Source organism: Taurulus bubalis, assembly GCF_910589615.1.
Source record: "Taurulus bubalis genome assembly, chromosome: 17".
In the NCBI taxonomy this organism is placed as follows: domain Eukaryota; kingdom Metazoa; phylum Chordata; class Actinopteri; order Perciformes; family Cottidae; genus Taurulus; species Taurulus bubalis.
This window is the reverse complement of record NC_136605.1, coordinates 11,836,174-11,863,586: the sequence shown is the minus strand read 5'-3', so window position 1 is coordinate 11,863,586 and position 27,413 is coordinate 11,836,174. Positions and strand designations below refer to the sequence as shown.

The 27,413-nt window shown below is 43.6% G+C and overlaps 5 protein-coding genes across 6 annotated transcripts; 3 read left to right on the top strand and 2 right to left on the bottom strand.

The window, feature by feature from the left end:
• Window positions 1-184: 184 nt before the first annotated feature.
• Window positions 185-9,653, bottom strand: epn3a (epsin 3a). Of its 2 annotated transcripts, none has more exons than XM_079233387.1 (11): window positions 9,550-9,653; window positions 6,826-7,585; window positions 5,078-5,196; window positions 4,349-4,426; window positions 3,805-3,906; window positions 3,186-3,269; window positions 2,813-2,942; window positions 2,388-2,546; window positions 2,200-2,265; window positions 1,872-2,108; window positions 185-1,750 (listed from the first exon to the last, which is right to left on the bottom strand). In XM_079233387.1, exons 2-11 carry the CDS (start codon window positions 7,421-7,423, stop codon window positions 1,464-1,466), a joined length of 1,860 nt encoding a protein of 619 aa, XP_079089513.1. In that variant the 5' UTR covers window positions 7,424-7,585; window positions 9,550-9,653; the 3' UTR covers window positions 185-1,463. The 2 variants fall into 2 exon arrangements, with proteins under 2 accessions (XP_079089513.1, XP_079089514.1); XM_079233388.1 differs by having other exon boundaries at window positions 2,388-2,543.
• A 3,917-nt stretch (window positions 9,654-13,570) lies between these two features.
• Window positions 13,571-14,894, top strand: rasd2a (RASD family member 2a; the record flags this gene model as incomplete). Its single annotated transcript, XM_079233277.1, has 2 exons — window positions 13,571-14,200; window positions 14,383-14,894. The coding sequence occupies exons 1-2, from the start codon at window positions 13,660-13,662 to the stop codon at window positions 14,892-14,894; spliced, it is 1,053 nt and encodes a 350-aa protein (XP_079089403.1). The 5' UTR covers window positions 13,571-13,659.
• Window positions 14,895-16,610: 1,716 nt separating this feature from the next.
• Window positions 16,611-20,210, bottom strand: rsad1 (radical S-adenosyl methionine domain containing 1; the record flags this gene model as incomplete). Its single annotated transcript, XM_079233181.1, has 9 exons — window positions 16,611-17,364; window positions 17,710-17,813; window positions 17,977-18,031; window positions 18,298-18,445; window positions 18,526-18,589; window positions 19,005-19,370; window positions 19,455-19,659; window positions 19,742-19,875; window positions 20,058-20,210. The coding sequence occupies 9 exons, from the start codon at window positions 20,208-20,210 to the stop codon at window positions 17,214-17,216; spliced, it is 1,380 nt and encodes a 459-aa protein (XP_079089307.1). The 3' UTR covers window positions 16,611-17,213.
• Window positions 20,211-21,962: 1,752 nt separating this feature from the next.
• LOC306750179 (GTPase IMAP family member 9) lies at window positions 21,963-23,693 on the top strand (the record flags this gene model as incomplete). The annotated part of the gene is made up of 2 exons (XM_079233574.1): window positions 21,963-21,981; window positions 22,669-23,693. The coding sequence occupies 2 exons, from the start codon at window positions 21,963-21,965 to the stop codon at window positions 23,691-23,693; spliced, it is 1,044 nt and encodes a 347-aa protein (XP_079089700.1).
• A 1,960-nt stretch (window positions 23,694-25,653) lies between these two features.
• On the top strand, window positions 25,654-27,405 carry btr02 (bloodthirsty-related gene family, member 2; the record flags this gene model as incomplete). Its single annotated transcript, XM_079233604.1, has 6 exons — window positions 25,654-25,923; window positions 26,010-26,087; window positions 26,178-26,426; window positions 26,505-26,652; window positions 26,741-26,767; window positions 26,861-27,405. The coding sequence occupies 6 exons, from the start codon at window positions 25,654-25,656 to the stop codon at window positions 27,403-27,405; spliced, it is 1,317 nt and encodes a 438-aa protein (XP_079089730.1).
• Between the last annotated feature and the right edge of the window lie 8 nt (window positions 27,406-27,413).

Here is a 27,413-nt window from a genome sequence, read left to right as displayed (position 1 = left end):
TACTCACATGACATTGGATGATGACTTCAAGCCTTTTGGCGAGAGATGTCAGTCTCCTCAGTGTGCAAAGACTTTTTTTTTTTTTTTGTGTACTATTTAATGATGTGTTTAGTGAAAAGCCGTTGCTGTATTTTTGTTACCATATACATATGGTGACTCACTGTTAATAATGGTGAATTGGGAAGGAGATGTTTTGGTGATATCGTGGCAGGAGTGAATGATTGTATGTTTGACCATTTTACCATTTGTTAAATCAACACTACTGTTGGTCCTACCTCACGCAAAGTATTATTTATGCTGGTCACTTTTACTAATTCAATTCTGCCCAGATTAACAGCAAACTGCTTGGATTCATGACTGACAACAGTGTGATCTTCATGCTTCTCTAAGTAAGGATTAGTTTTATTCTGAAACTATATAAGCTCTTACACTTAGCTTTTAATTACTAGTTAAGTGTGAGAAACACATAAGCGTGATTGCTGTAAGTGATGCAGCATAGTGGAAATGAGTCACTACCAGCAGGGGGCATACAGTGCACAACACATATTGTAAATGGTCCTGGGTGTGTGCCTAATGTGATGATTTCAGAATTTAATGTGTTGTGTCATAGGAATTGAGGAAATACAAAACAATAAAACCAACTAAAGAATGAGGCAGTGTTCCAATTATACCCTTGTATTTGATGAATCAGTGGTTCACAAGCAATCAATAAAACTCATGATTCATACATTTTCTAATGCTGCCTTGCTTACAGTGAACTCTAAAGTACTTCCAGTCCTTCCAAGCTAAATTTCATTCAGTTAACCCCAGAAATGAATTTCACAATAGTAAAATCAAGTACACATCGATGTTCCTCATCCGTTTTGGTCCAACAGACGCTCAACAAAGTTAACGTATTGATGCGGCAACATTTCAAGAATCGGACAGGTCTTTAGCTCTGGTCTCTTATAAGAAATCTATTTTTTACACTTGTATATGACAGCAGCAGTAGCCAGCTAAGCCAATCAAACAAACAGCTGAGTGAGCAAGGGATTTGTAGACTACTTGAAAAGCCATAATACATTTTCCTGGTAATTGCGGCTACGTGAAGCAACAACAAAATATTATCAAACTGTGCTTTTGTGTTTGTTTGTTTTGGGCTGTATTCAGGCTGCAATAGATTATGGCCATAAAGAATGTTTACATGACACTAATGGTTTCTGATACAAAGGTGTTCTTTTTTGTATACTCTGATACTTCCTCATTGATGAGAGGAGCAGGACAGATTATTGCAGTGAGAAGCAGAACCAGTTTACATCAATCTAAGGGTTACCGTATTATAATACAATATAAAAACTAAGAATGGGGTTTTCATACAAGTCCTTAGGGCTCAAGGTCAATCTGCAGTTAGAATTATATTTGGAGAGCAAAACCTAATGGCATTCCCCTTTTTTCTTAGATATTTTCTCCAGTTTAGTTGATCCTCATAAGAAAGGGTTCTGTGCAGCCTGTGATCCGTCAGTGCTGGCTGAAGAGAAGGGCAACAAGGGCTCAGGGAGGGCCCCTGGCAGGCCCAGACCAGGCTGGGTGGGGTGAGTAAGTGACACAGGGAGGCTGGCAGGCTGGTGGCTCATAGGCAGGGGCAATGAGGCGCTGTATGGAAGAGAAGTGCCCTGGGGAGCTGAAGAGAGGGAGCTGGAGCCCATTTGATTCAGAGTTAGTTTGGGCTGCTCAGCTTGGAATGGATTGTTGGGTGATGGAGCATTGAGGCCTAAACAGAAAGACACAACAGAAAACAAAGTTAGATCTAAGTTTGCAGCTATCAAAGCATGTTCCTGGTCTTCCACTGGGATCACAAAATGAGTGTTGCATTTGCATATTACAAGAAATACCTGATAGGAAGGGGTTCATGGTCTTGGCTGGAGGATTGACTGGGATCAATCTATCCAGGTTTACTAAAGATGCCGCTGTGGGGCCCAGGAAGGCCTCAGGTGTCCGGCATTGACGAGGGCTGGGGGCTGCCAGGCTTTCTCCAAGACGTGACAGGTCAAACATCTCAGGACTGCTCTCCCCTCGCCCATTTACATTCACCTGACCTCCATCCATGGCCTCATCAAACAGATCCCCATCTAACAGCAGAAAAAGAGCAAATTCTGACAATGCAAGTTGGTGGGATGCACAGAATCACAATGGGAACATTAAAAGGTATGTGTTGTTTACCTGAGGGGCTTCCAGGTCGGAGACAAGGTTCCCTGATAGTTCCTTTGAGGGAGAATGGATCAACTCCTGAGGCGGCGACAAACATACCAAAATACAATTTACTTAAATTATATGTACTTTTAAATACAGTATGTCTTCTAATTTTTACAGGAATGTATATGGCTGAGCTGTATGAGTGCATGTATCACCTGGGTTGGCAGAGAAGGCCCATTCTTGGCCCGTGGCGTTGAGGTTGCTCTGCCGGTCATCCCAGGGGTTGGCCGGGGGCTCCCATGGTGGGGGGGGACTGTTGGATGTTGGCGGTGCCATCCAGGGAGCATCTACTCTCAAGGTGTTGTTGCTGCCTACTTTAGTAACAGATAGGTGAATTAGAGAGAGAGAGAGGCTCCTGTTCTGGCATGTGAGCAGAACAAATTGTACTGTGAACATGAAGAATGAGGAGGTTTTAATTAAAACACTCTACTATTATCGTATATCCGTTTCTCAAAACACCTGAAATTAATCGGTCTGAAAATGTTTCAATCCTCAAAGAGGAAGTATTTTATGACTATAATGTACAACTTGGTGCTTAAACGCTCCTGCTTTGGTCAAGGTTGGCTAACTCCAGGCTCACCCAGGGAGTCCCAGGGGTCTGTGCTCCCCGGAAGAGCAGCTGGCTGGCGTGGGGCATTGTTCCACCGGTGGTCACTAGGAAGCGGATCTGAGGGCAATGCGAAAACATCTACCAGGTCCATGAAGGCGGTCTGACCACAAAAACAAGAAAAGATCTGTCAGTTCAGTATATTGTTTCAACACTCAGATAGTTCTCTAATCCATATTGACAAAGTGGTAGTTGAGTTTAATTATTGATGAATTCTATTTAAAAAAAAAAATCATGTATAATGTAGATGTCGGTCCTTGTTCTATAGATACATGTTCTCAAAACATAACATATGGTTATATTTCATCACCCCCATTGAGATATTCCATACCCCAATAAATCATACCCCGCCTTTAGTCTCCATCTCACGTTTGCTGTCCTCCAGAGCTTTCTTGAGCATTGAGTCGTCCCCTTGACGACTGAGTTGCTCCTGTCAACATATACAGACACATGGACGCCGTTGGGCATGACAGCTTCCAGCAAAATTCCCATATTGTTACATCATACTATATTCATGACTCTGCGAATGCTCACAAGCACAAAAGCCAGTTTTTCTGGGCCATGTGTGACCCAGATATGAAGATGAGTGCAATGGCCACAAAGCAGACAATTGAGCGGTCAAAGAGAAGAGAGAGCAGAGCATCGCTGTGATCTCTAACAGAGCAGCTCTATTGTGGCAGAGTGAGAGAGGAAAAAGACAAAGAGAGGAAAAATGTTGCAACAGATAATACATAGGCACAAAAGTTTTTTTTTTCTTTAAAAAAAAATAGGCAAAACAAAAGGAGCAGAAGGTAAGGAGATAAATGTAACACTTTTATAGTGGGTGATTAACAAACATAGAGAAGGATTTCCCACTACTTTAAACGAGCGTAGGTATAGGAACACATTACATTATTTGAATAAATAATCCCAAACAAAACGTCTCTCTTTGTCCCACAGTGACCCCCAGAAACCAGAAACCCTACCTGCTGGTGCACCTCCTTGCTCAGGCTCATGGCTAACTGGAGCTGCGTGTCCTCATCCATGTCCAGTGCAGCAGGTGCAGGTTGGACTGGCTGTGGAGGGGGCTTAACAGGGGAGGGAATTGTATTTGGTCAACAAAGGGTAACTAATGCTTGGTCAAACTCACAGTAGAGTACATTGCATGCAATTCTACAGGTGACCCAGGGAGAGTAAAAGGGGTCAAACCCTTTGCCCTTCCCTGACACCACACCAGGAAAGTGTTTGACATTAGTACCTCATACTACTGAACTAAGAGGAGAGATGTAATGGTTAGTGGAATAGAAGGATGAAGCCTCGTTGGATTAGTCGCTGGAGAAAGATGACATGTCCTTTTGCTGTTCAGGGGTTAATGGAGGCCACAGAGAGTGAGAAGTACATGCAGCTGTTTCTCAGAGGGGCCCACTGGGCAGTGAGGTTGGTTTCAGTGTACAGAGCAACGGGAGATGTGCTATAGGGCATGAGATGCAAAGGAAGAGTCATCCCTTCCTGGTCCCAGCATACTTGTACCTTCTGGGTCTCCTCCTTGCTGAGAGTCATAGCGATCTGGAGCTGGGTCTGTTCATCCATATCCACTGTAGGAGGTGGCTAGGTTCAAGCAGGGGGGATAAGAAGGAAGACTATTCAAAGGGAAAAGTAAATGCTTGATTTTGCTAGAGTGACTCTTAAATAAATCTAATGATTTAGAACAGAGGAGTATCACAGAAACTGCTGTGCACTATATTCCTATAGTAGCCGAACAGAAGTCACAGAGGGCGGCGGCTGCCCTTGCCATGGAGACTCCGCCGGGCTGTGGATGCTTAAGAGTGGATCAATGCACACATCCTGTCTGGCCTCTCACTCTTTCGCTCGCAGCGTCCTCATTCTTCAGCATTATTTACGCCATTATTGACCACATCCAAGACCGAGTTGATGATATCATTTTCAGTTCAAGCTTCTGGGAAATAGTGGCCCCGTAGAGATAGGCAGTGAGAGCGCCTCACCCACCATGACAGTGTCCAAGCGCATGTGTGTGTGTGTGTGTGTGTGTGTGGGGAGGGTGGGGGGGATGTTTAATGTATTACTGCAGCGTTACAACGTGACATGTCAGCAACATGGCGACTAAGAAGCCTCTTTCTGTTAGGTGCATCTGCTGTAGAGATGAGAGGTTTGTGTGTGTGTGTGTGTGTGTGTGTGTGTGTGTGTGTGTGTGTGTGTGTGTGTGTGTGTCTGTGTGTGTGTGATCTTAGTTAGAGGTACCTTTTCACTCTCTTCTCGGCTCATTGCCAGGGCCAGCTGCAGCTGCAGCTCCTCTTCTCCACTGGTCGCCGGCCGAGCTTGCTCCATGTCTGGAGCGAGTCGAGGAGAGGAAGTGGAGGCTACAGAGGAAGAGCACAGGGGATAGGGTGTTAAGTGAGGAACAGGGAGCAAAGGGGTGTCGGCAGAAACACAACAAGATAGATGGAAAACAAAGAAAGAAGCGCTTAAGTGTGATTTTTTTTTTTAAGGCCAGAAAAAGAGCTGGCACTGTTTTTGCATCTACATTTTCTTTCCACTGCCCGTTGTTCAGGGCCTTTGCTGGCATTGATTGCCACTGCCTGCCTGCACTGAGAACAATGGTGCTCCTGTGTGGAGAGTTAGTGTGGTGGAGGGGCAGAGGAATGGACGGGTTGGAGTAGAGCCCACCTTATTACCCTGAATACTGCTGGGTGGGTCACAGGGCTCAGGTCCTGGTTTGGAGGAAGGGATGGGGGGGGGGGGGGTTGCTGGCAGTGTACCAGTCTGGGTGTCAGGCTATCGGTCACAAGGCTAAAAGAGGGAAGCAGGCCACACATTGGCAAAGTTAGGTCTCAGAAACCAATCATTTCCACTGTGCTACCCCTCAATATCCTGCGTCTGAGCTGGAATGCTTGCAGGCAATTAGCCGCTGCCAACCTCTTGACCCCCACCCATGCCGTCAATCAGCAGTCTGTCCAACACGCTAACTATCCCTGTGCGCCCGTGTCCTGGAATCGCCACGAGATCCAGCCAGGGCAAAGTAAGTGCAAGTTGCAAAAAGTAAATAATGGAATTACTGCATTTACACAGCCCAGCACACAAGTCTGTCGGTGTGAAATTATTAGGATTATCCAGCCTGAAAGCTGCCTTTTGCATTTTGTTAGAATGTAAGTATATGTTTCCCTGCGTATATCAGGTGGAAAGTGTATTGGGGAAAAGGGACTTTTGATGGATTAGAAATAAAACAGATACCAGCTGTGGGCATGTCTCTGTTTAAACCATGTAACATGCCCCAGACATCAAAGTAACTGGTGCATGAAGCCACAGCTCTGCTACTGACTGACCGACATTTTTTAATAAAGTGAACCACGCAGACCACAAAAGTATATGGTACACACCAGGCATACATTCACAAACACAGCTACTTTTCTACAATATGTTTTCAAGTTTGAGCTGTTTGCTGTATAAGTCAATGACAGCAGATGTCCACCCTACACACTCACAGAGGGAGCGCTTAGGTCTTATATTATCTTGCCACCTCACCAACATCTCTGCAGTAGCGGAACAGATCATACTGTAAAGTAAACACGGTATCCAGTTTTGGTTTCAAATTAGATTGAGATAACCACACACTGGGCCTCCTCTCTTTGTAAATCCAGTTTAGCTGACATGACTGTATACAAGAGAATGACAGGAATGCAGATGTCCAACCGACACAAAAAAACACAAGCAATTCAATTTCTACTCATCAAGGCTTAAATGTTGGAATGTGTTGCTGGTATATAGCATGTGCCTCAATGAGAAACCACAGGTGTGAACTGATTGATTGACAGGTCTCAAAAACTGTGCCGAAACTAGAATTATATAGCTGACAGTGTCTCCACAAATTAAAAAAGAAGATCGATAAGAGCACATGGAAATGTATGTGATGAACATTGACCAATGACAGGTCACATGCCAAAGAAAGAATTCAGGTGATTGCGTAGATGTTAGATTCCCCCGATACTCACAGTGAAAAGAGGATGGTGAGCCTCTGGACCGGCCATGCTCATCCCCATGGACCCCTGCCGCGCTGGGCTGGCTTGTGCGGCGGCCCGGGTACGGAGGAGGCAGAGATCCAGAGCCCAAGCCACTGGTGGAGCCCGCCATACGCGTCTTGGTCTTCAGTGCCTGGCTTCTCTCCTTCTTCAGCTTCTCCTCGTCCTTCAGCAGAGCCACCAGGTGCTTGGCCTTATCCCGGACGTGGGCACCTTGGTCGAGGCCGTCCCGATCTATGTACTGGAAGTCTCTCAGCGTCTGGATGGTGTGAATGTTCTCCCGGCACTCCTGGGCCACACGCTCAGGGCCTGTTTTGATCAGGTAGTCCAGCAGGGTCAGTGCCTTATAAACATGGCGCCAGTTCTTACCGTGGTCGTTGAGCCGCTTCCAGATCATACCCATAACCTCGGTGAAAGCCACGACATTGAGAGTCAGGTCTGCGATTTCAGACATGAGCGAGCTGGGAGGACCCCAGGGATCATTGGAGGTGGCCTCACGGACCTTGATCTCGGCCTCCGTGAAGTTGTTGACCATGTTTTTCACCTGCCGGCGGAGCGATGAGGTCTGCATGATGGCGGTTGTGTTTCCCGGGTGGCAAGAGATAGTCCAACAGCAGGCCAGCCACTGTGTTGCCTCAGGAGAAGTGGCTCGTTGGAGATCAGTTCAGTGTGAAAATGCAGTGAAGTTGGCCTTCTATTGGGAACTTCAGTAATGTCTACGAGTGTGTTTCTGCTGGAAAGGAAAGATAAGCATTTTTATCCTTGTGTCATATATTCACTTTTTAACAGATAACACACAAATAGACACTCACAAACACCCTATTTAGTATCGTTACTCCTTTTGCATGCTGTTACTAACAACACTGGGGACCACAGCTGAACTCTCACACATTTTTTCACTCTGTAATTGTGTTTGGAAGGAGAGAGAGAAGCAACTCAGCGCCTCCCAGCGATGTGAAACACAACACCTGGGCTCAGTTTCCCCTGAAACAACTGCAAGAGATCTGTGTGAGTGCATGTAGTGCATTGTTCCTCAGTAAGCAATTATTAGCTCGACAGCTATTTCCTCAATTTTCAATTCCTGAAAATATTGTTTCCCTCCCTGAAAAGCAAATATTAGTTTAGACCAAGGGACTTCAACCCAACCTGCCGGCGTAGAAATGTGTTTCACCTTGGAGTGAAGGGGGGGGAGGGGGGCTCCACCTGTTTTTCTGACCTGATTACATCACCACATCAACAGTCGGGCTTCAAAGCATTCAAAGACTCACCAAACTGGAAGTAGTACAACATAATCACTATTTTGTGTGTGTATATATATACAACACACACAAAATAGTGATTAATAGTGTGTGTGTATATATATAACACACACACATAAATAAATGTATAGTGTCTACACTTTGCCATTGGACTGCTTCTCTGTACACAACCGAGGCAGTGAGTCAGTTGAACCGATAAGTGTCCCCTCCCAGGTCTCATCTATTCAACTAAGAACTGAAATGCACGAACATTTCAGTTAAGAGTGCTGAGTCATGTGTAAGCATTTCCAAATATTAGAAAAAAGGGGAGCTTGCGATGGGCTTTAAAATGGTCAATATCTACCCCTTGAATCAGTGAAATATTGAATATGAATATGCCAGGTTGATACAGTATTAAATAATGTAAACTAAAAACATTACAGTTTTAACTATTTAAGCAGGCTGTGAATAAAGGGTTGGCCTGCAATATCAGTCATGCTACGAGAGAGCGCTCTATGCTATAAATGGATCATAAAGTGGTAGTAAGAGACTAAATGTGTTCGTGGTGACTACGTCCCATTATCTCCTGATCCCTGGGGTCGCTTGGCTAGAAGCTGTCTGAGGAGTACCTAGATAGTCAGTTCCTGTAACTGAAAGCCGGTAAAGTGGTGGTTTTATTAAAGCTAATGACAGAGAGAGAAGTCCTGTAACAGGAGAGATCAAATAGTGGCAATTAAACCGTCCCTTTTGGACAGATTTATAATCCAGGATGCCTCCATTGCTGCTGCACTCACACCCATAATGAAGATAAATTCATGTTGCGACTTATTGTACAAATTACTATCACATAAGTCAAACTGATAGTAGCCAGGGGACGGAGGCAGCACACTCTACCCTCCACTTCACACATTTTGCTTCCACACACACACACACACACACACACACGTCCTGATAAAATGAAGATATCTCACACAGGTTTGAGTACTGTAACTTGTGACCTTGACGTGGTGACATGCTGGACTCAACTCTCAAAGTGTTTACTTTGTCTGCTTTCCACATGAGCTTATTCGATGGTTCTGTAAAACACGATCTGGTTCAGTAATCCAGCTAAGTGAAAAGTGAGCTCATCGTGAGCGAACATTCTTTATCTATAGGAAGCAAACTGTTCCCGGATCAGGCCTACGTGCTCGTATGTCTCATTATGCCCTCCAGATGTGTGGACAAACCCTGGACCGTAAACATCAAAACCCGCTGGATGAAAACACAGGTTTCGATTCAATTTGCGTCCTTTTTGTTGCTGTCCCAAACTGGGACGACTGGAGCCATTATCATGCCCGTTGCGTCAAACGCGGTGTGACCGTGACTCAGCTGTGCTTCCGAGTTTAAAAGTTGAATCCTCGACAGAATTCAAAGAAAGCCAGTAAAATCGCTACGAACCACGATCCACTTTCCCCCTTACCTTCATGTCATAGCGCGTCAGTGGGGTCCCAACTTGGAGAGGCTTTGGGTGGAGGAAGAAACGCCTCCGCCTATCGACATATCCCGCGGAGAGAGCAACGAGAGTTACAATTCAAAAAAATAAAGAGAAAAAAAAAGAAGGTGTTCAAAGCGCAGAGGAAAGCCGTGTGTGCTCAAACCGTATCCACAACCACAGCGCGGCGGTGCGGTTGTGTTCAAACTAAGTTGTGTGCGTGCATATCGCAATCCAGCCGTGCAAATGACACAGCCCCCCCCCTTAAAACACACACACACACACACACACACACACACACACACACACACACACACACACACACACACACACACACACACACACACAGTAAAAATGGATGGAGAGGGAGGGAGCGTGAGAGAGGAGGGAGGAGGGAGGGAGGCCCGCTCGGTGCATGCAGAGTCAGACTTAACCCTTTCACTGCCAGATGGAAAATATTCTGAGCTCACAGGAGCAGGTGACCAGAGCACGCGGAAGAATCGCACACAGGATCGTGCCGCCCAGTGAGGCACACAATATATACGCGCACACTGCGGAGCGTGAATGGAGACACACTGTTAGGACACATCTGCTCCATACCCGATATCATTGCGTAACCGGGAGCCTGAATTACATTTCAGCGGCAAACATCATCAATCTGCAAGTAGTTTCATATTTAAATATTACAGAGATTACACAGGGAGAAACATTTTGGGATATTACAGTTCTGAAAATACCATGATATGTGATACAGTGGGTCTAAACCAATAATTGTATACCACAGAGCCTTTAATTTCCCATCGCTCACTGCTGGTAACTTATTCTAGCAGAGTGAGTGAAGGTCCCATAGGGATTCCACAATGGACTGCATTTCCTCTTCAGCAGCTTCAACGTTGCATCTCTGCTCTTTACTTATTCATCACAGCTAATGGGATGTTGTCCGAAGTCACATTCTAATGCATTATACAGGACCTAAATATTTCCTGTATTTACGTGGGCTTGGATTCTGTTAAAACATGCTGTAGATTAATACCATCTAGCAGTCTACATGAGAGTACAGAGGGATCTTAGTGGGATGTTGAGTGTGTAATGATTACCTAAAGCTGAGGGAGAGAGCAGTGGGCCTTGACTGAGCAGGATATACAGGAAATACCAGCTCCACCTTGAAACAACAAAGAGTCTTGGAAACAACACAGAGGCAAAGTGTAAAAAAAAAAATCTGAAGTTTATGAAGGAGTGAAGCTGCCTTTTAAACCAGGTATTTCTAGTTCTCACAAAGTGTTCAAATGTGTCTGTAGTGTGGGAGGGCACATTGACTTGTTGCTGCTCCCTGTTTAGTTTTCATGTGACTCGGTGATCAGGTTGGTGGAGCCAAACTTCATATAGCACCTCCAGGCCTCCTCCTCCCTGTCTTGGCACCCTCGGTCTTTATTTCTTCTGAAAACAGATGCCTGAACACTCTTTGTTTAGCAACAAAGGACTGATGAGGTCAGTGGGGACATGCAGACAAGGTCTGGGAGACCAGAGGGGGAGGAGAGAGGACCTGCTACTACACAGAGGTGACGTCACGTAGCAGAGGAAGTCTGACTTCTCTTGTGTTTGTGTGTATTATAAAACAACATCATGAAGTGTGTGTGAGATCACTGAGTTGTCCACTGGAGAATCCTGTTTCTTAAACGCTGTTGTACGAATGTCCCTCTTTGCTGCCCTCTAGTGGTGTAGTGTTGTTTTCTTCTGGTGGGTCTTGTTACGTTTTTGTCTGCTTGCTTTTGAGATATTAAGCTGTAGATCAATACCAGGGCTGCTCAGGTTCACTCCACATACAACAAAGTGTACTATTAATACTTCATGTACCCTGTACATTTCAATAAATTTTCTTATTTAAACTATTCTTGCATTTATTTTTAACACACTTAATGGAACCCACTTCTCAGCATGTTGTGTTTGCACTGTGGCTGTACGTTGCTGTGTTTCATGCACATTTTTAGATTTGTCATGCCTTATTTATTATTTACATATATTCTCTACTTATATTGCATTATGTATTGTAGCATTATGTATATCTTTTATATTCTACAAGGTCCTGTGTTTTTTTTTTCTTGCTCATGTGTCAGAGCAACTGTAGTGTACCATACCATGCGATCAATAAAGTATTTCTGATTGTGATTCAATGTCTACCAAAAGAGTTCTTTTGACTGCCATTTGTTGAAAAGTTATGTTTCAGCAATTGCTTTTTTTTTGGTATACCAACTATTCACATTTGATATTCAAATATCAATATTATAAATTAAGAAACAAAAAATGTCCATAATCAAAATTCCGGCTTTAGAGTATTGTTCTTGTGCTGCTTTGCAACACCACGCAAATGTGGAGGGACAAATATTTTTCTGTACCTTGGGAAATACTCTGAAAAATATTTGTCCCTCCACATTTGCGTGGTGTTGCAAAGCAGCACAAGACCAATAGTTTGTGGTACATATACAGATACATTACCACAGTAAAGTGTAGTGAAATTACTTCAGATGATGGTCCAATCATTTCTATAAATACAAACCAAATTTAATCTAATGTGAAAGTGGTTTCTATATTTACTCATGTCACCGGCGTGTGTATGTGCATATACAACTAGCTATTAGCCGTAATGTGACTATGGGCAGTGTGGTATTAATAGAGACACGACTGAGCCCTTCATTAAGGGAAATTATAGTAATGGCGGAAGCATTAACTCTTGTGTTTTGTTGACATAAAGCCTTTTTAAATGTTGTATTTTCCTTCTGACCTTATTAAAACAAAAATGTAAAGTCCAATTAGCCATAAAAGTAAATAAAATATTGAAATTAATTTATATCAACCCTCTGTTTTTCCCATCACTTCCAGGTTTTCAATTTTCTTTGAACTGCACTTGTGAGATGAGATTGCATTCTCCATGGCAATCAGCCTTATATGGCTGCATATGCAACCCACTCTTCAGATTTCCAGAAAGAGACTATTATGTGGGCTGTTCATTCGGAGTGGCCTTGCTATGTGCACAGGATGGTTTGATGGAAAAAAATAAATACAGTTATTCAATATGTTCTGATTCCTGCCATCCTCCAACACATTACTATTCAACTGTACCTTTAAATCAGGTGTCTTAACTTTCATGTGGAACTAAACCTCCACTCTCAAATAGAGCTATGTATTAATTGATGTAAATGAATGCATTCATGTCCTTCACTATAAAGTGAAGGCAGGACCCCAGCCAGACAGCGGAACATAAAACCAGATTGCATGCAGGCTTCATGAATCCCAGAGCAGAGAGTGAGCGGTTTCTCCATCCTGACCCTGAGTGTGTTGTGACCACTGCAGAAAACATTAAGGGTTGCAAGTACTGCTCATAATAGCCTCATGAAAAACGAAATCCCAGATGCACAGTTGTGTCAGGATGCGCAGGATCATATTATCAAGTGGCTTCTGCTGGGAGAACACTGTGTGAGGCTTATATTATCATAAAAATAGATACAAGAAGCAGGAGGAATAGAACTAAAAACGTACCACTGATTATTGTGCCCCATGACGCCGAGAGTATAAACACAATTAATTATTGCTCACACCTGCAGTCTCCATGACAACCGTAATTTGCAGGCAGATATCTGAACACTGAGTCCATTAGTTAATTTATGTATTTATAAATAATGAGACAGGGACATCTGAACATGAGGTGCCTATAGTACATTAACTAGGTCAGAACAGATTAGAATGTTTCGTTTTACAAGGGTGTTGTCCCGGGACAAAATGTTCAAAAGCATAATATAAATCCGACTTGGATCCTTTTTAAACACATTTGGAAAACTGCTATTTTCTATATATTTCCAGACTATATAAACACTACAATAGGGTACAGTGGAGACATTGAGTGCTGTTTGTGTTTGTTGTTTCTCTGTGCATCTATAAAAGGAGTGTGCTCGTTGGATGAGACGGTGACGCAGGCACTGCGCTAGGTGCTGGTGTATAAGAGGGGCCACTCGGCTCTGTTTCGGCGCACACACATGGGGGAAGCAACTGGGTTGGTAAGATTGTGATAGCCTCGTCTCGGTGCCCGGAGACACTTGAAAGAACATGGAGGTGAACGCAAATCAGAAGATTTACCTTCCTGTTGATGGCATCCTCGAATTGTTCAACTCTCTCACCGGACATCACGAATCAGACATTACGCAGAGCGCAGCCCTCATCACCCCACTACCACAGCACCCCAAAGTCTCAAACATACCGAAGACGAGCATGGGCATCATCAAAACGGTGAAAGGACGCTTGAAACAACAAGATAAAAGAGCTGCGTCCCCATGTCGATCTTCCAGTTCGGGCAATCGGCAGGTTTCGACCGATCGACTCCCAAAAAGGTCCGTGGATCTGCTGGAGCTGGGTCTGACCAAGCGCAGGAACTGTCTCAGAATAGTTGTGCTCGGCGCACCTAAAGTAGGTAAAACCAACATCCTCCATCGGTTCTTGGGTAAAGACTTTGAAGAGCACTACGAACCCACAGTAGAGGACTTCCACAGAAAACTGTTCCACATAGGAGGGGAGGCATATCAGATCGATCTGCTGGACGCCGCTAGTGAGAGGGACTTCCCTGCCAAGCGGAGGTTATCCATCCTGACAGGTGAGACCTTACATCACTGTAGTTGTTTTAAGTATCAATAAGATGTTTAGAAATATTTTTTTTTACCAGAGAGAAGCCGTGCATTTGTGGTGTTTTATGAATATGATTGAACATTAAAATGTGAAATGTATCCCATTGTAATTAAATTAATTAAGTGATGCTCTCTCTCTCTCTCTCTCCAGGCGACACCTTCCTGCTTGTGTTCAGTTTGGATGACCGAGAGTCCTTCAATGAAGTCTGCGAGCGGCTCAACGAGATCAAGGATGCCAGGGCAAAGTTACTGAACTTAAAACATCCCACGAGAGTGCCAGTCGTGATATGCGGGAACAAAGCGGACGTGACGGCACCGAGAGCCGTCAGACGGTCAGAGGTGGCGGAAATACTCGGCGAGGATGTCGCCTACTTCGAAACCTCCGCGAAAGACGGCACCGGCATGGACGGCGTGTTCCGAGCTCTCGCCACTCTGGGCGGCCTGCCCGGCGAGACGAGCCCGTCGCGCCATCAGCTCATATCCATCCTCAGCTACCAGTCGATGTGCATCGGACCGCGAGGCAGGAGAGGGAGCCGGGGGCTAGTCGCGCCCTGCGCCGCCGTGGACACGCTGGCGCGCCGCCCGAGCTTCACCAGCGACCTGCGGCTGGTGCTGCGTTCAAGTACCAAACACAACAAACCCGAGAGGTGTCAGATTCAATGAATCGTGCGCCTGCTCGAAAAACCAATTGTAGTAGTATGCTGCAATGTCATATTATGTAAGGAGTTATACTCTGTAGCACCTGGCTGGACCAGTGCTTTCATCTTTTGTCTTTTTGTATGTAACTATATAAAACCTGATAATAAAACATTTATAATTGTCATTAGTGCCTCTGCTCTATCATTCATCGGCCAGTGAGAATGACATACTGTTTAGATTGTGTTCAGGGACGTCACATATCTATTGTTTCAAGTGATGATACAAAAGAAGAGCATAAGTGTGTGGGAGGGAGATCCTCGGTGTGAGGAGATGACTCACAGCGACCTTAAACGTCTTCTAGTATTTGTTACCGTACACAAGAGATTGTTCACATTCACATCCTCCCACTGCGCTGTGCCTGGCATCAAGGGCTGAAGTGTTACGATGCATGATTAATCACCGGCAATAGCCAACATGGGTCGGCATAGTGTTTGGAGGGAACAGCATCCCGTATGAAGGAGGTGGAGGTGAGAGACATTTTGGACTCCGTGGATTCAGCACCACGGAGAGAGCCCACATCAAACTCTGCTCCACCACAGTAGAAATACAATTCCTGAAAAACACTCAGCCTTTTCTTCCTTACATACCCAACCCACTCTTCTGGTTTCCAAGACGAAAATATTGTGTGGGCTTTTCTTTCAGAGTGTCCTTGTTTTGTGAAAAGGATGGTTTAACTAAGACAAAGCCACATCAGTTATTGAGCAATCCACTGACTTGGAGCTACAATGCTCACTGCAGATATTTAAAGTGTGGCAATATATGACACCCATCAGTGTTTAAAATGTATTAATACAGTGTAAACTACAACCAGATTGCAGTCACTGACGCTGACGGAGGTGCTGCAGAGGACTCATCACTATCGGCCTCATGAATCATAGAGAAGGGCTGTTTCTCCCGTTTTTACTCTGAGAGCATCGTGATCACTGCAGATATCAAGTAGTACTGCTCATAGCTACGTCACGGTTGACAATATCTCGAATGCATAGTTACGTCAGGCGGCGCAGGCAAGTATTTTCAAGTGGCTTCTGTTCGGAGAGAAAACCTTGTGATGATTATATGAATATAAAAATTCGAGACAAATGAACTCACTCGATCAGTATGCGTTCATGAATCTCTCTGGCTGAAGAGCACTCGTTCTCACCAGAAAGTGAGAGGACATACACCATCGGTGTTCATCACGTATATTCCCTCCTGTGAGATCTATCGTTTTGAGGATTTGTGGAGCGAGTTTAATTGATGTTGCTGAAGGAGCTGGTAAAAATGAATCCACATCCACAGCCTGAGACTTATTTGGCTTTTGTTAGTTTAGTTTGTTGAGTTTATAAGCAGTGAGATTGCCAGAGGAATTTCCTTCAAAGATCTGCTCAGACTCAACAGAACATTGTCTCCGTTAGTGTTTCAACTAACTATTAGTTTTTAAGTGTTCATTAATCTGTTAAATCATTTCTCGATGAATCAAAATTTTTTGGTCTATACAATGTCAGAAATTGGTAAAGAAAATGTCGTTCGGTGATTCCCAAAGCCCAAGATGACTTACAAACTCAAATATATTCAGTTTACTTTCATAGAGGATAAAGAAACCAGAAAATATTCACATTTAAGAAGCTGAAATCAGAGGAAAAATGACTCTATTCGATTAATTGATGATCAAAATAGTTGGCGATGAATTTAATAGTTGACAACTAATCGATTAATTGTTACGTCGATGAATTAGGAAATTATGGACCAGTGAAAATATATTTATGACAAAGATTTGTCTCCAATTTAACTATTTATGAGATGGATCAGTTAAAACAAGAATGTTCCAAAAGAGAGTTGACATCTATTCAAAGAATAAAACACAATTCCTGTGTACGGGGATAGAAATAATTATGTTTCGATGACAGTAAAATTACTTTCTGAGAAATGTTTACTGCAAGCAATAATTGCATTATAGCACCAGGAGACTTGAAAACAAATATTCACATCCAATGTTCTGGTCTCATCCAAACCAGAGTGGCAGAGTCAATATAATATAAACGCCTGTGGGGCCTGTTTAATTTCTCTATTCACAGGGCCAAATAAGAGACTATTCCCATGTCAGCTGCACAGCGAAGTAACTCTGAAGAAGAAAAACTTGTACAAGAAATACAATGTGAAAACTGGCACGCCTTAAATAAGTAATTAAATATTGAACATAAAACTAATGCAAACATCTGCCTGTTTTCAGGATGTCCCACCCTCCTGTCAGTCTAACACATAAACAAACCTTCTCTGAAGTTATCTGCTGTATTAACATTACTCTCATCGTGGGCTGCAGGTTCGGCTTTTTGTTTGTCCATCAGAATGGTGATCTCTTTGTAGCCTCTGACTGATTTGTCTTTCCAGTTCCACCAGTAGAGTTGGCAGTATGCTGTCCAGGAAGACCAGTCCATCCCAAGAGCAGCGCAGACTTCTGATAATAAGGAAAGGAGAGAAAAAAATGATGAGAGATTCAGACCTAAGTGCAAAACTGCAACTATTAGCTGATTAATCAGAGTGATTGTGGTTTTTAAAGCAAAAATGCCAAATATTCCCCGATACCAGCTTCTTAACTGTGATGCCTTTCTTTGTAGTAAAGTAAAATGAGCTGTATGGTTATATCAACCTTAGGCTTTAGGGAATTATAACACGCATTTTCCACCATTTCATGAACCGATGAACCGAGAAAATAAGCAGCAGATTAAATAGACATCAAAAAGATTCAATGCACCTTTACATACGAGAGAACAGTTATGTATTGTAAAGTGTCATCGGTCACCTGTCATCAAGAATGAGTTGTCCACTCTGGAGCAACTCTTGGACATCTCTGGATGTGCCAAAGACTTCCCGGAGACCCAGTTGAGGGCTAAACATCTCCCAATGCTGTTAAATATCAGAACGTGATCAACATTACCACATGTACAAAGATACATGTACCAAATACCACCTGAATACTGGACATCAACTGCACTGACAGAACAGATCACACAGAAACTGGACATAGAATATGTTCAGTTTGTGCATGTCATGCAGGTAAAACCCTCACCTTGTGATTAATGCCGTCTGTCATTCTCATTCCCATCACCAACACCTCCTCCAGCCTGCAAAAGAAACATCTTTCATCTGAGAACTTCTCGGTGACTAAACTTCGATGTTAACAAGAACTGCACGGAGTGAGTATATGTGACGGATAATAGTGATTCACAGGGACAGCATGTCTGAAAGAACAAGCACATGTACAGCGACCTTCAACACTATGCTTCTCACACTGTGGATTGGCGGGCACATGGAAATGGCAGCTGCCCCTTGAGTAAAAATCACAGACACTCATTACAAGACACTTTTGCCTGTAAGTGCAACAGCTCACAGTTCAAGATGGCCGAGTTGAATCCGCCTACGTGTCCCATGTCCCCTCTGCTGGACTTCACGGATCCAGGCACCAGGCTCCAGGGTCTGGGTTCGCGCCTCCCGGAGAACCCCTTCCTCCCCCAGAGGAACAAACCGCCCGTGTGCTCCTGCCACAGATCAAAATGTTAAAACTCACTTTTAGTACGATCTCCACTGATCAGGGTCTGGAGTCTAGATATTAGCTCACCTGGGCCGACGCCGATGTACTGTCTTCCCTTCCAGTAGCTTGTGTTGTGATGACTCACTGCCTTCTGTGTGACACAAAGTGAAGCGTTATCATGCCGCTGACATCTGCCTTGGTGTTGGTGACGTCCCATCAAAAACAGAAAAGCCAAAGTATCTCTCAAAATGTTTCGTTTAAGAAGCAATGTCTCTTAACTCTCACTCTACAACATGCTATTCATAATGTATCAATAATATATACAGTAGTCTTCTTAAAACTCATCATTAGATTTTTACTGATATCCTTCATTCTTTTATCTATATTGTATTGTGTTTTCTATTTGAAGTTATCCTTCTTATAAATGTTGTTGTGCTGCATGTTTACTCCTTCTATAAATCCCTTTGCATTAAGGTTCTCCGCTAATGAACCTTATGAAAGAAGCAATGCCTCCTAAGGCGTAGAGGGAGATCAGTGAGCCGTCTGTCCTTCTGCTGAGGACTTACGTGTCTTGCGAAGTTAGAGACCTCGTACTGCAAAAAGCCGTGCTGGTGGAGAGTCCTCCTTGCACACTGGTACATCTCTGCTGTCACGTCTTCAGCGGGCACAGTCATCTCTCCTCCGAGCACCTGTTTGAACAGCTGGGTGCCTCGCTCCAAGGTCAGCTGGTACAGAGACACGTGGTCATCGCACACCCTCAACAGCTCGGACAACTCGTTCTCCCAGGATGCAACGCTCTGTTTGGGCCGACCAAACATGACGTCCACCGACACCCTCCCGGGGCACAGCCTCCTGGCCTCTTCGACAGTTTGCAGAGCCTGATGAGAGCTGTGGTCTCTTCCCAGAATTTTCAAATCCTCATCCTGCAAAGACTGAAGGATTGAACATGAGATATGTGCAACTACACAATTCATAATCTAATCTTCTGTCATCAGTTTTATAGATTATATATTTACCTGGACTCCGATGGATAAACGGTTCACCCCGGCACGGCAATAGTCCTCTAACTTTGACTTTCCTGCAAGAGTAGGGTTGACCTCTAGCGTGACCTCAGCCTTATCTGAGAGATATGCCCACCTTGAAACAGTGTTGAGGACAGCATCGATGGTCGAGTGGGGAGCCAGGCTCGGAGTCCCACCGCCAAAAAACACAGAGGTGACGCTGCAGGGAGAAAATCTAAATGAAGGGTGTGAAGGCACGTGTTGAAGGCTGATTTCATGTGGAAGGAAGACAATGACCATACCAGGAGACCTGACTGAGCTGCAGCAACGTCTCAGTCTCCCGCTGAAGGCACTCTGTCATTATGTGGTCGTTGTTCTCTCTGGGTATGTACTTATTAAAGTTGCAGTAGGAGCACCGTCTGAGGCAGTACGGCCACTGAAGAAGAGGAAGAGAGGAGAAAGTGTATATATATATATATATATATATATATATATATATATATATATATATATATATATATATATATATATATAATAGATTTTATTCAGTGCATGCATACATATACATATGTCTCTGCATATAATCATTGAATCAGTTATTGACAAATGCTAGCTCACGTGCACGTAGAGGGACGCCTGCTTTGTGGGGCGTGGAGAGCCTGTCCGTTCAAAGCCATCCTCCCCAATGATTTCTCCGCCGGAAGTCTCAGAGAAGCAGCGCAGAGAGGGAGAGACGGCACGTCGGCCCGCGCGCAGCGTGTGTTGAATCATTCCGTCTGTCTGACGGCACCTTTAACCTTTTAACCCGTCTGTCTGAAGGGTGTCCGTCACGTGGACACGTGGTCCCGGACAGCGGCAACACGAGTCAGGCTCCACCATAAAGACAGACTTTGTTTTAAAGTTTTCATGACAACAATGTGGCCGAAGTTACTTCAAAGTGGCTCATTTCTGTCTGTTTTCTTCCGGGTAGCTGTGACGTCGCTCCAAACAGGAAATACTTACATGTGGTTTCCTCTGCGTGTGTTACGCGGGTTGACCACACAGGGGCGCTATTTCTTTTGGCGTAAGAGTCAGGCCTCCTGTTTTGGACAGTGACTGTAATGTACGCATTCAATCTGCAGTCAAATGAAGTCAAATACTTTAGAGCTCAGTTTAGTTTGAATTGACCCATTTCTGCACCTGTTTTCACCTGCTTGTATAATGTAAATGTTATATAACTGTGGTTAATAACCATCATTAGATGTATAAACATAAATTACTGACTTCATTAATATCCATGGGAATACAAGACAGTGTCCAAGTGCCAAGTACCAAATGTCAGGTTAATGTGTAACAGTACTTAGGTTTTATGAGGCTAATAGTCAGTAGAGCTCCTAGGCGTCCGTTTGTGGGCCAAACTTATCCAAAACCTCTCTAAAATGACTAACACGTTTACATTTCTCTTTTCTTTTTTGTGGGTGGCTTTTCGGGTTTTAACTGAGTTATGGTGCATGTCCAGCTGCTTGATCACTCTAGCTATGAGTTTATTAAGCTGCTATTACAGTTAATAAGAAGACTCTTGGGATCCAAAATCCTAGTACCATAGGCATTATACAAAAATCCACAGTGTTCATGCATAACTGAATATTAGTCTGAGGCTGGTCTGCAGGTTTTTGTAAACACTGTCATTTGTGGTTGCAGAGATAACTAGTCACAACAAGACACTAGTCTATATTTAGAATATACATGTGTGCTCTGTTCACACAGGATCAAACTAATTTAATGAGTTATTGATTTTTCTGATCCCAGGAAAAAACGCTGTCTGGTGGACTGACAGAGAGATAGCAGTAGAGAGTCACATTTTAAATCAGGGTGTTTTTTAATGTATTTTTAACAGAATAACACAAATTCAACTCTCAAATGTTAAATGATTCAATCAGGGTTACAGTTGATTACATGTTTTATATGTATTAAACTCCTCTGCAGTCATGCTAGTCATCTTCAAATAATTACCTCTGATCGGCGCTTGTGGTGGATGATGATGATGATGATGATGATGATGATGATGATGATGATGATGATGATGGTTATATAAATAATGTATATGATGTGTGGCTAAATTTAAATAAAGACCACCACAAACAAATATATGAATTCCCTTCTCCATCTTCACTGTTTTACCAAGGATATAACTGCAAAAAATGATATACATCAAAATATAAAACACCATAGTTTATTACTTAATCTAAGCATTTCATTGAGGTTATCAATAATTGTGAATGTGCTCCCTGCCAGCATTCTACCCTGAGGTAATTTTCCACGTAGTAAATCTGGTATTACCTAATCACTGAAGTTAGAGAGAGAGGGAGAGGGAGGGAGAGAGAGAGGAAGAGGGAGAGAGAGAGAGTGGAGGGAGGGAAGGAGGGAGAAGGGGGATGTGTTTTCATTGAATATATTATGGTGTTGACTTCAGTCCAGTGAGTAGCTGGAGAACTTTGTGATAATCCAAATTAAAAGAGTGAATCTGTGCTGTAGATCTGCCAAATGGATAAGAGAAAGAAAGGTAAGATCACTGATTTAACATGCCCAGGGTTAACAAATATGTTTTTAAAAAGGTGGGGTCTTTTCAGTTTGCGTGCCATTTAGCAGCATTCATCAGTGTTAGGCTTTAGCCACACTAGTGGCATGGCAGTGTCGGTTTGTTTGTCAGGTCACAACCTCTTTGATTCGGACTGAACTATCTCAACAAAAATGTAATCGATTGCCATGAAATTTGGTACAGACATGTGTGTAACCCAGAGTATGAATCCTGGATCACCAAAGCCAGAGGACGTTGGTGATCCTCTGGCTTTTCTTCAAGCTCCTTTGTGAAGTTGATTTTGAGTGACATGTTTGATAGATTTCCATGAAAGGCTGTGTAGCATTCATGCTGCCCTTAGGATGAACTTAAATGACTTAGTGATCCTTTGACATTTCATGTAGCGCCCTCATCAGGTCAACATTGTAATTTTTCCATCAGTCTCAGGAGCACTTCTGCATTCTGTGCTGATTGGCAAAGGTTATCTTGCTAAACTACGATGGTGAACATGGCTTCATTCCTCCTACACATCAGCATGCTAATGTCATTTAGCTCATATCACAGTCTAATAATGGCAAGAGAATGAGACACAGTAACAAGGAGCAAACGCTCAATACTTCTTACATTTACCTGGTGTTATTCTCAAATTAAACTTTCAACACTTTTTCACAGCATCTCCTACAGAATTAAGGCTTATGGTGGTCGGCAGCAGTGGACATTCGCAGTTCCTACTAACAAACCACATACTTGGGAGGAAAGAGTTTGCTAAGAATGTCACCAGCATTTCTGGCAGCATAAAGTTTACCGGAGAGCTCGCCGGTAGACGGGTGGCTGTGATCAATGGACCAAACATCTACGACAAGGATATATCTCAAGTCAAGAGGAAAATGGAGTTGAGGAGGTCTAAGTGCTTGTGTATTCCTGGTCCCCATGCCTTTCTTGTCACCTTTGACATGGAAAAAATTGCCCTAAATGAAATGAGAAGCCCCAAATTAATGAAAGAACGCTTTGGAAGACACTGTCTGAGGCACTGCATGGTGCTCCTGGCCTATGAGGGAAACCTTGAGGTGGCTGCGCTGGAAGACCGGGTGCAGAAGACTGACTGGCCCCTGAGAGAACTGATCGAGCAGTATGGTGGACGCTTCCATGTTTTCAGCAAGAACTGGAGAGATCACAGCCGGGACAGAGAGCTCCTGCAGAAGATCGAGAGGATGGTGGCCTCTTTGGGAGGGGTCTGCTTCTCCAGCAGAACCTTCCAGAGGGCAGAGGACTGTGTGAAGAAAGAGATGAAGAGGCTCAAGAAGCAGAGGACGAGAGAGATAGAGAAGGCGTGGACTGCGATGGAGAAACAATACATAGCGGAGGAGTTGTATCACCAGAAGGACGCCTACACCACCAATGTTGGCGCAGAGATCCGAGCCAAAGCGGAGATGGACAACGGATGGCTCAGAACCTCCCTGGCAAGAGGACTGGGTACGGGTTTTGTTGTGGGAGCTGTCGTTGGTGCACTGTTTGGGTCCATAGAGGGGCCAGGAGGGATGGTTCTTTATGGGATCATAGGTGGCGCAGTAGGTGGATCAGCAGGAGGAACAGCCCAGGTAGCTATAGAGCATATGGAGGACAGAGTGGCTCCGCCTGCCAGACTCAACTTTAACTCAATCTTTATCAATCGCTTCTTTTCCACTCCTCGTCCATGACAGTGTGGTCTTGACTGAGTATGGCCTGTTTTTCAGGAATGAATGGAAAAGAAAAATATATATCACAGGCTCTTTGAAATCAAACTGTTGCTTATGTAGCTTTCAGGCTGACTTGATACCAAACTAAATAAGGAAATGTACAACTCCCTTTAGGTTGAGGCTGAAACCTGAAATAGTAAATCTCACTGCCGATTTAAACTGTACATTTGTAAGCTGAATAAATGAAGTTCTGGTTTGTGACACATCATGGGAGAGTTTGTTCTTTGTGAAGCAAATAGTGTTTTATTTAACCTCCAACATTTCCTGGTATCTCGCTGTAGGCTAGTTGAGTAGCTCAGATAACATTCAGGGTGGAGTCTCAACTGAGAGTGCCATTGTCTAAAGCACTGCCCCCCCCCCCCCCCCCCCCCCCCCCCCCCCCACACACACACACACACACACACCCACACACAGATACACACACACCTTAGTGCACCTGTTCAGTGTAAATCATTTGCAGTCTACGTACCTGAAACTGTGAGTAGAAGCAGTGCAGACTGACTCTCCAGACTGGAGAGTTTTCTGGACAAGATTCACCTGGAGAGAGGTAAGACCACACTTTGCTCAGTAAATATTTTACACTAGGTTCTGTTTTTCCTTTGAAAACTACTTTTTCTGTCAGTTAATTCAAAATCCTTTATGAACTTGCTGCATAATCCAGTAGTGTTTTCTACATGAATGTCAGAACAAAACGTAACATTTCAGTCATTACTGCTTTGTGTTGATTTGTGCTGTCGCTCCCCAGAGACGTAACAGTGTGGTTGCTACCTGTTTGACCACATACTTTACGTCATATATTTTAGCTGCTTCCGTTCTCTGTTAGTACATTGCCTTGAACACAAAGAAATTCCTTTTTACTGAATCGTCTGGGACAACTACAATAAGAAGAGAAAACAATCAGAGGTTTAGGCTTCACCATGGGGAGCTTTTACCAGTGAGATGAATGTTACTTTAGTAGATTTAAAAAAAAAGTCACGTCTCCTGTACTTTTTGTTTCATTACATAATATGAGAAGAGTGCCGTTCTGCTTAAGAACATGACGTACCATTTGTCCTGCGAGTCTGAAAGCTGCATGTCTGAGCTGAAAATAGTTGTGCTTTCACAGTTCAGAGAAAAGGCTCAGCAGTCAGTGGGAAGTACGTACATCAACATGGAATAGTTGATTTGATATTACGATGCATTTATCAAATTTGCAGTATGAAGCTTTGAAAGATGTAAAAATATGTTCTCAAATAGTGCTGGAAAGTACATTAAGAACAATTGTATTGGAAATATTGGCTTTTGACCATGTATTGTATAGAAGTCCTAAAACTAGCTCCACTTCAACCAGCAACAATACAATGCTACTTCCTTACTTAATGTCAGAAGGACTATTTTACAGCGAAACCTGAATTAATGCCTTTATTGTCATTACACACATTGCGTGTTCACACACACACACACACATGCCATAGTAATATGATTTTAAAAGGTAGTAGAGGTAAAAATACACTTAACTAATATGTACTACCCTAAGTACATTTAGCTGATAATACGTTTGTACTGTTACTGAAATAAACTAATCAATTTAGGACTTTTACTTAGAGTGGAGTATTTTTAATTATATCTTCTGTTCTCTACATGAAAGTATCTGAGTATAATACACAAATACTCCGTTTCCAATAGTACCTTTAATGTATTTATATATTTTCAATAACTTTATTATTATAAATGTGAATCCACTTCAGATTTTTGATTGCATGAAATACAAAGATTCCTTCCTTTTGTTCTAGGCACTCCTTGAGCCAAGTTACTGGTTATTTCTGTGTTTTACACAATATTCACTCAAGTGAAAACATATTCACCAGAGGTAAAAACTAAAAACAAACACAAAAATGAAAAAAGCTTTCTCATACTTTGTTGACATTGTAATTTTCAGAGTATGGCCTCTACAATTAGCCTTCTCGCCGAGAAGCACTTCCTGTGCTCTCTGTGTCGAGACATCTTCACCGGCCCGGTGACCATCCCATGTGGACACAGCTTCTGCTTGTCCTGTCTCAGCCAATACTGGACCCGACACCAGTCCAAATACTGCCCCAGCTGCAGGAGACTGTTTAGCGACCGGCCTGACCTCAGCGTCAATCATATTCTGGCAGAAGTCTCAGATAACTACAGAAAGACCCGACCACCAAATCCACCTGATGAGGAAATGGTACTTCATTGCATTTGTCAGTAATTCATTCATAAGTGATCTGATTATTAATAAATGTAGTTTACATGTGTATGTCACTGTTACAGGTTATAGATGTTGAGCAGATGATTCAGGAGAGGCAGCAGAAGATAGAACGGTTTAAATATGCTCTGGAGCTACAAAAGGTGCGTCGAAAACCTCTACACATCATTAAAATCCTCTGTTTAACAAAAATGTGCATCGTTGACTGTTGACACATGACGGCGTCCAATCAGAACTCCTACCTCAGAGAGGTGCGAGAGAGCCAGAAGGTCTTTTCTGTCCTCGTGCACGCTATGGAGAAGAGTCACAAAGCCGTGGTTGACGCAATTGAGGGGCGACAGAGAGAGGAGGAGAAGAGAGTGGCGACGCTGGTGAAGGAGATCGAACAGGAGATCCAGGAGCTGAGGAAGGAGAGCACTGAGCCAGATCCCCATGTTTCTGTGAAAAGTGATCAAGATGACGATACGAACCAAGTCACGGAGGTAATGCACCTTCTTTAGATAATGCAATGGTATTGTTTACCGGCTTCCATCGGTGAAAACTTTGTTTCTGTTACGCAGAACATTGTTCCCACGATGTGCCCCTCTGACATGAAGGATTGGTCCAAGGTTACCATAGAAACTGACCCATGTGTTGGGGTCACCAGAAGAGCCCTAGCAGACATAATGGAGAAGATTAAGGTAGAAGTCAACAGGCTCTCCAAATCTGGTGAGCAATGCAACTTTTATCTTTTACCATTAATTCATTCAACAATACATGTGTAATTTGTTCCTTTCTTTTGGCTCTCCTTTGACAGAACTGAAGAGAATAGAGAAGTACATTGGTAAGGCTTTGTCCACAAACAAATATAAGGGACTGTATACAAAACATGGATGATTTTACCACTTTTTGGCGTTTTCTCCACCCTCTTTCTTAGTGGATGTCAATCTGAGCGCCAAGACAGCCCACCCCTTCCTCTCTGTCTCGGATGACAGAAAACAGGTGAGCCATACGGACAAGCTTCAAGAGGTACCAGATCACCCCAAGCGGTTCGACCGCGTGGCAAACGTGCTGGCCAAGGAAAGCTTCAGCAGCGGGAGGTGCTACTGGGAGGTGGAGGTCGGGGGGAAGATGGAGTGGAATCTGGGTGTTGTCAGACAGTCCATAAACCGGAAGGGCAAGTTCTCCGTCTGTCCTGCAAATGGTTTCTGGACTCTGAGCCTGAAGGCTGGAGGCCAGCTCAATGCCAACACCTCTCCGGTCACGCCGTTGGCTCTGGAGCAGAAACCCCGGAAGGTGGGCGTGTTTCTGGACTACACTGAGGGCCGCGTGTCCTTCTACTGCGCAGAATTTGGAATCCACATTCACACCTTCACAGATACATTCACTGACAGGCTGCATCCATTCTTCAGTCCTGGTCGCCTGCATGGCGGCAAAAACCATGCTCCCCTAATCATCTCTTCTAGTTTCTGCAGCATTTAAACATCATA

Bases quoted from the DNA above. Each gene is read 5' to 3' on its own strand.
- epn3a (XM_079233387.1), bottom strand. From the start codon at position 7,423: ATGCAGACCTCATCGCTCCGCCGGCAGGTGAAAAACATGGTCAACAAC. The intron at 4,427-5,077 runs GTACCTCTAACT...GCTTGAACCTAG, and splicing joins GCCGAGAAGAGAGTGAAAAG to CCACCTCCTACAGTGGATAT. The intron at 2,943-3,185 runs GTATGATTTATT...TTTTGTGGTCAG, and splicing joins AGATGGAGACTAAAGGCGGG to ACCGCCTTCATGGACCTGGT.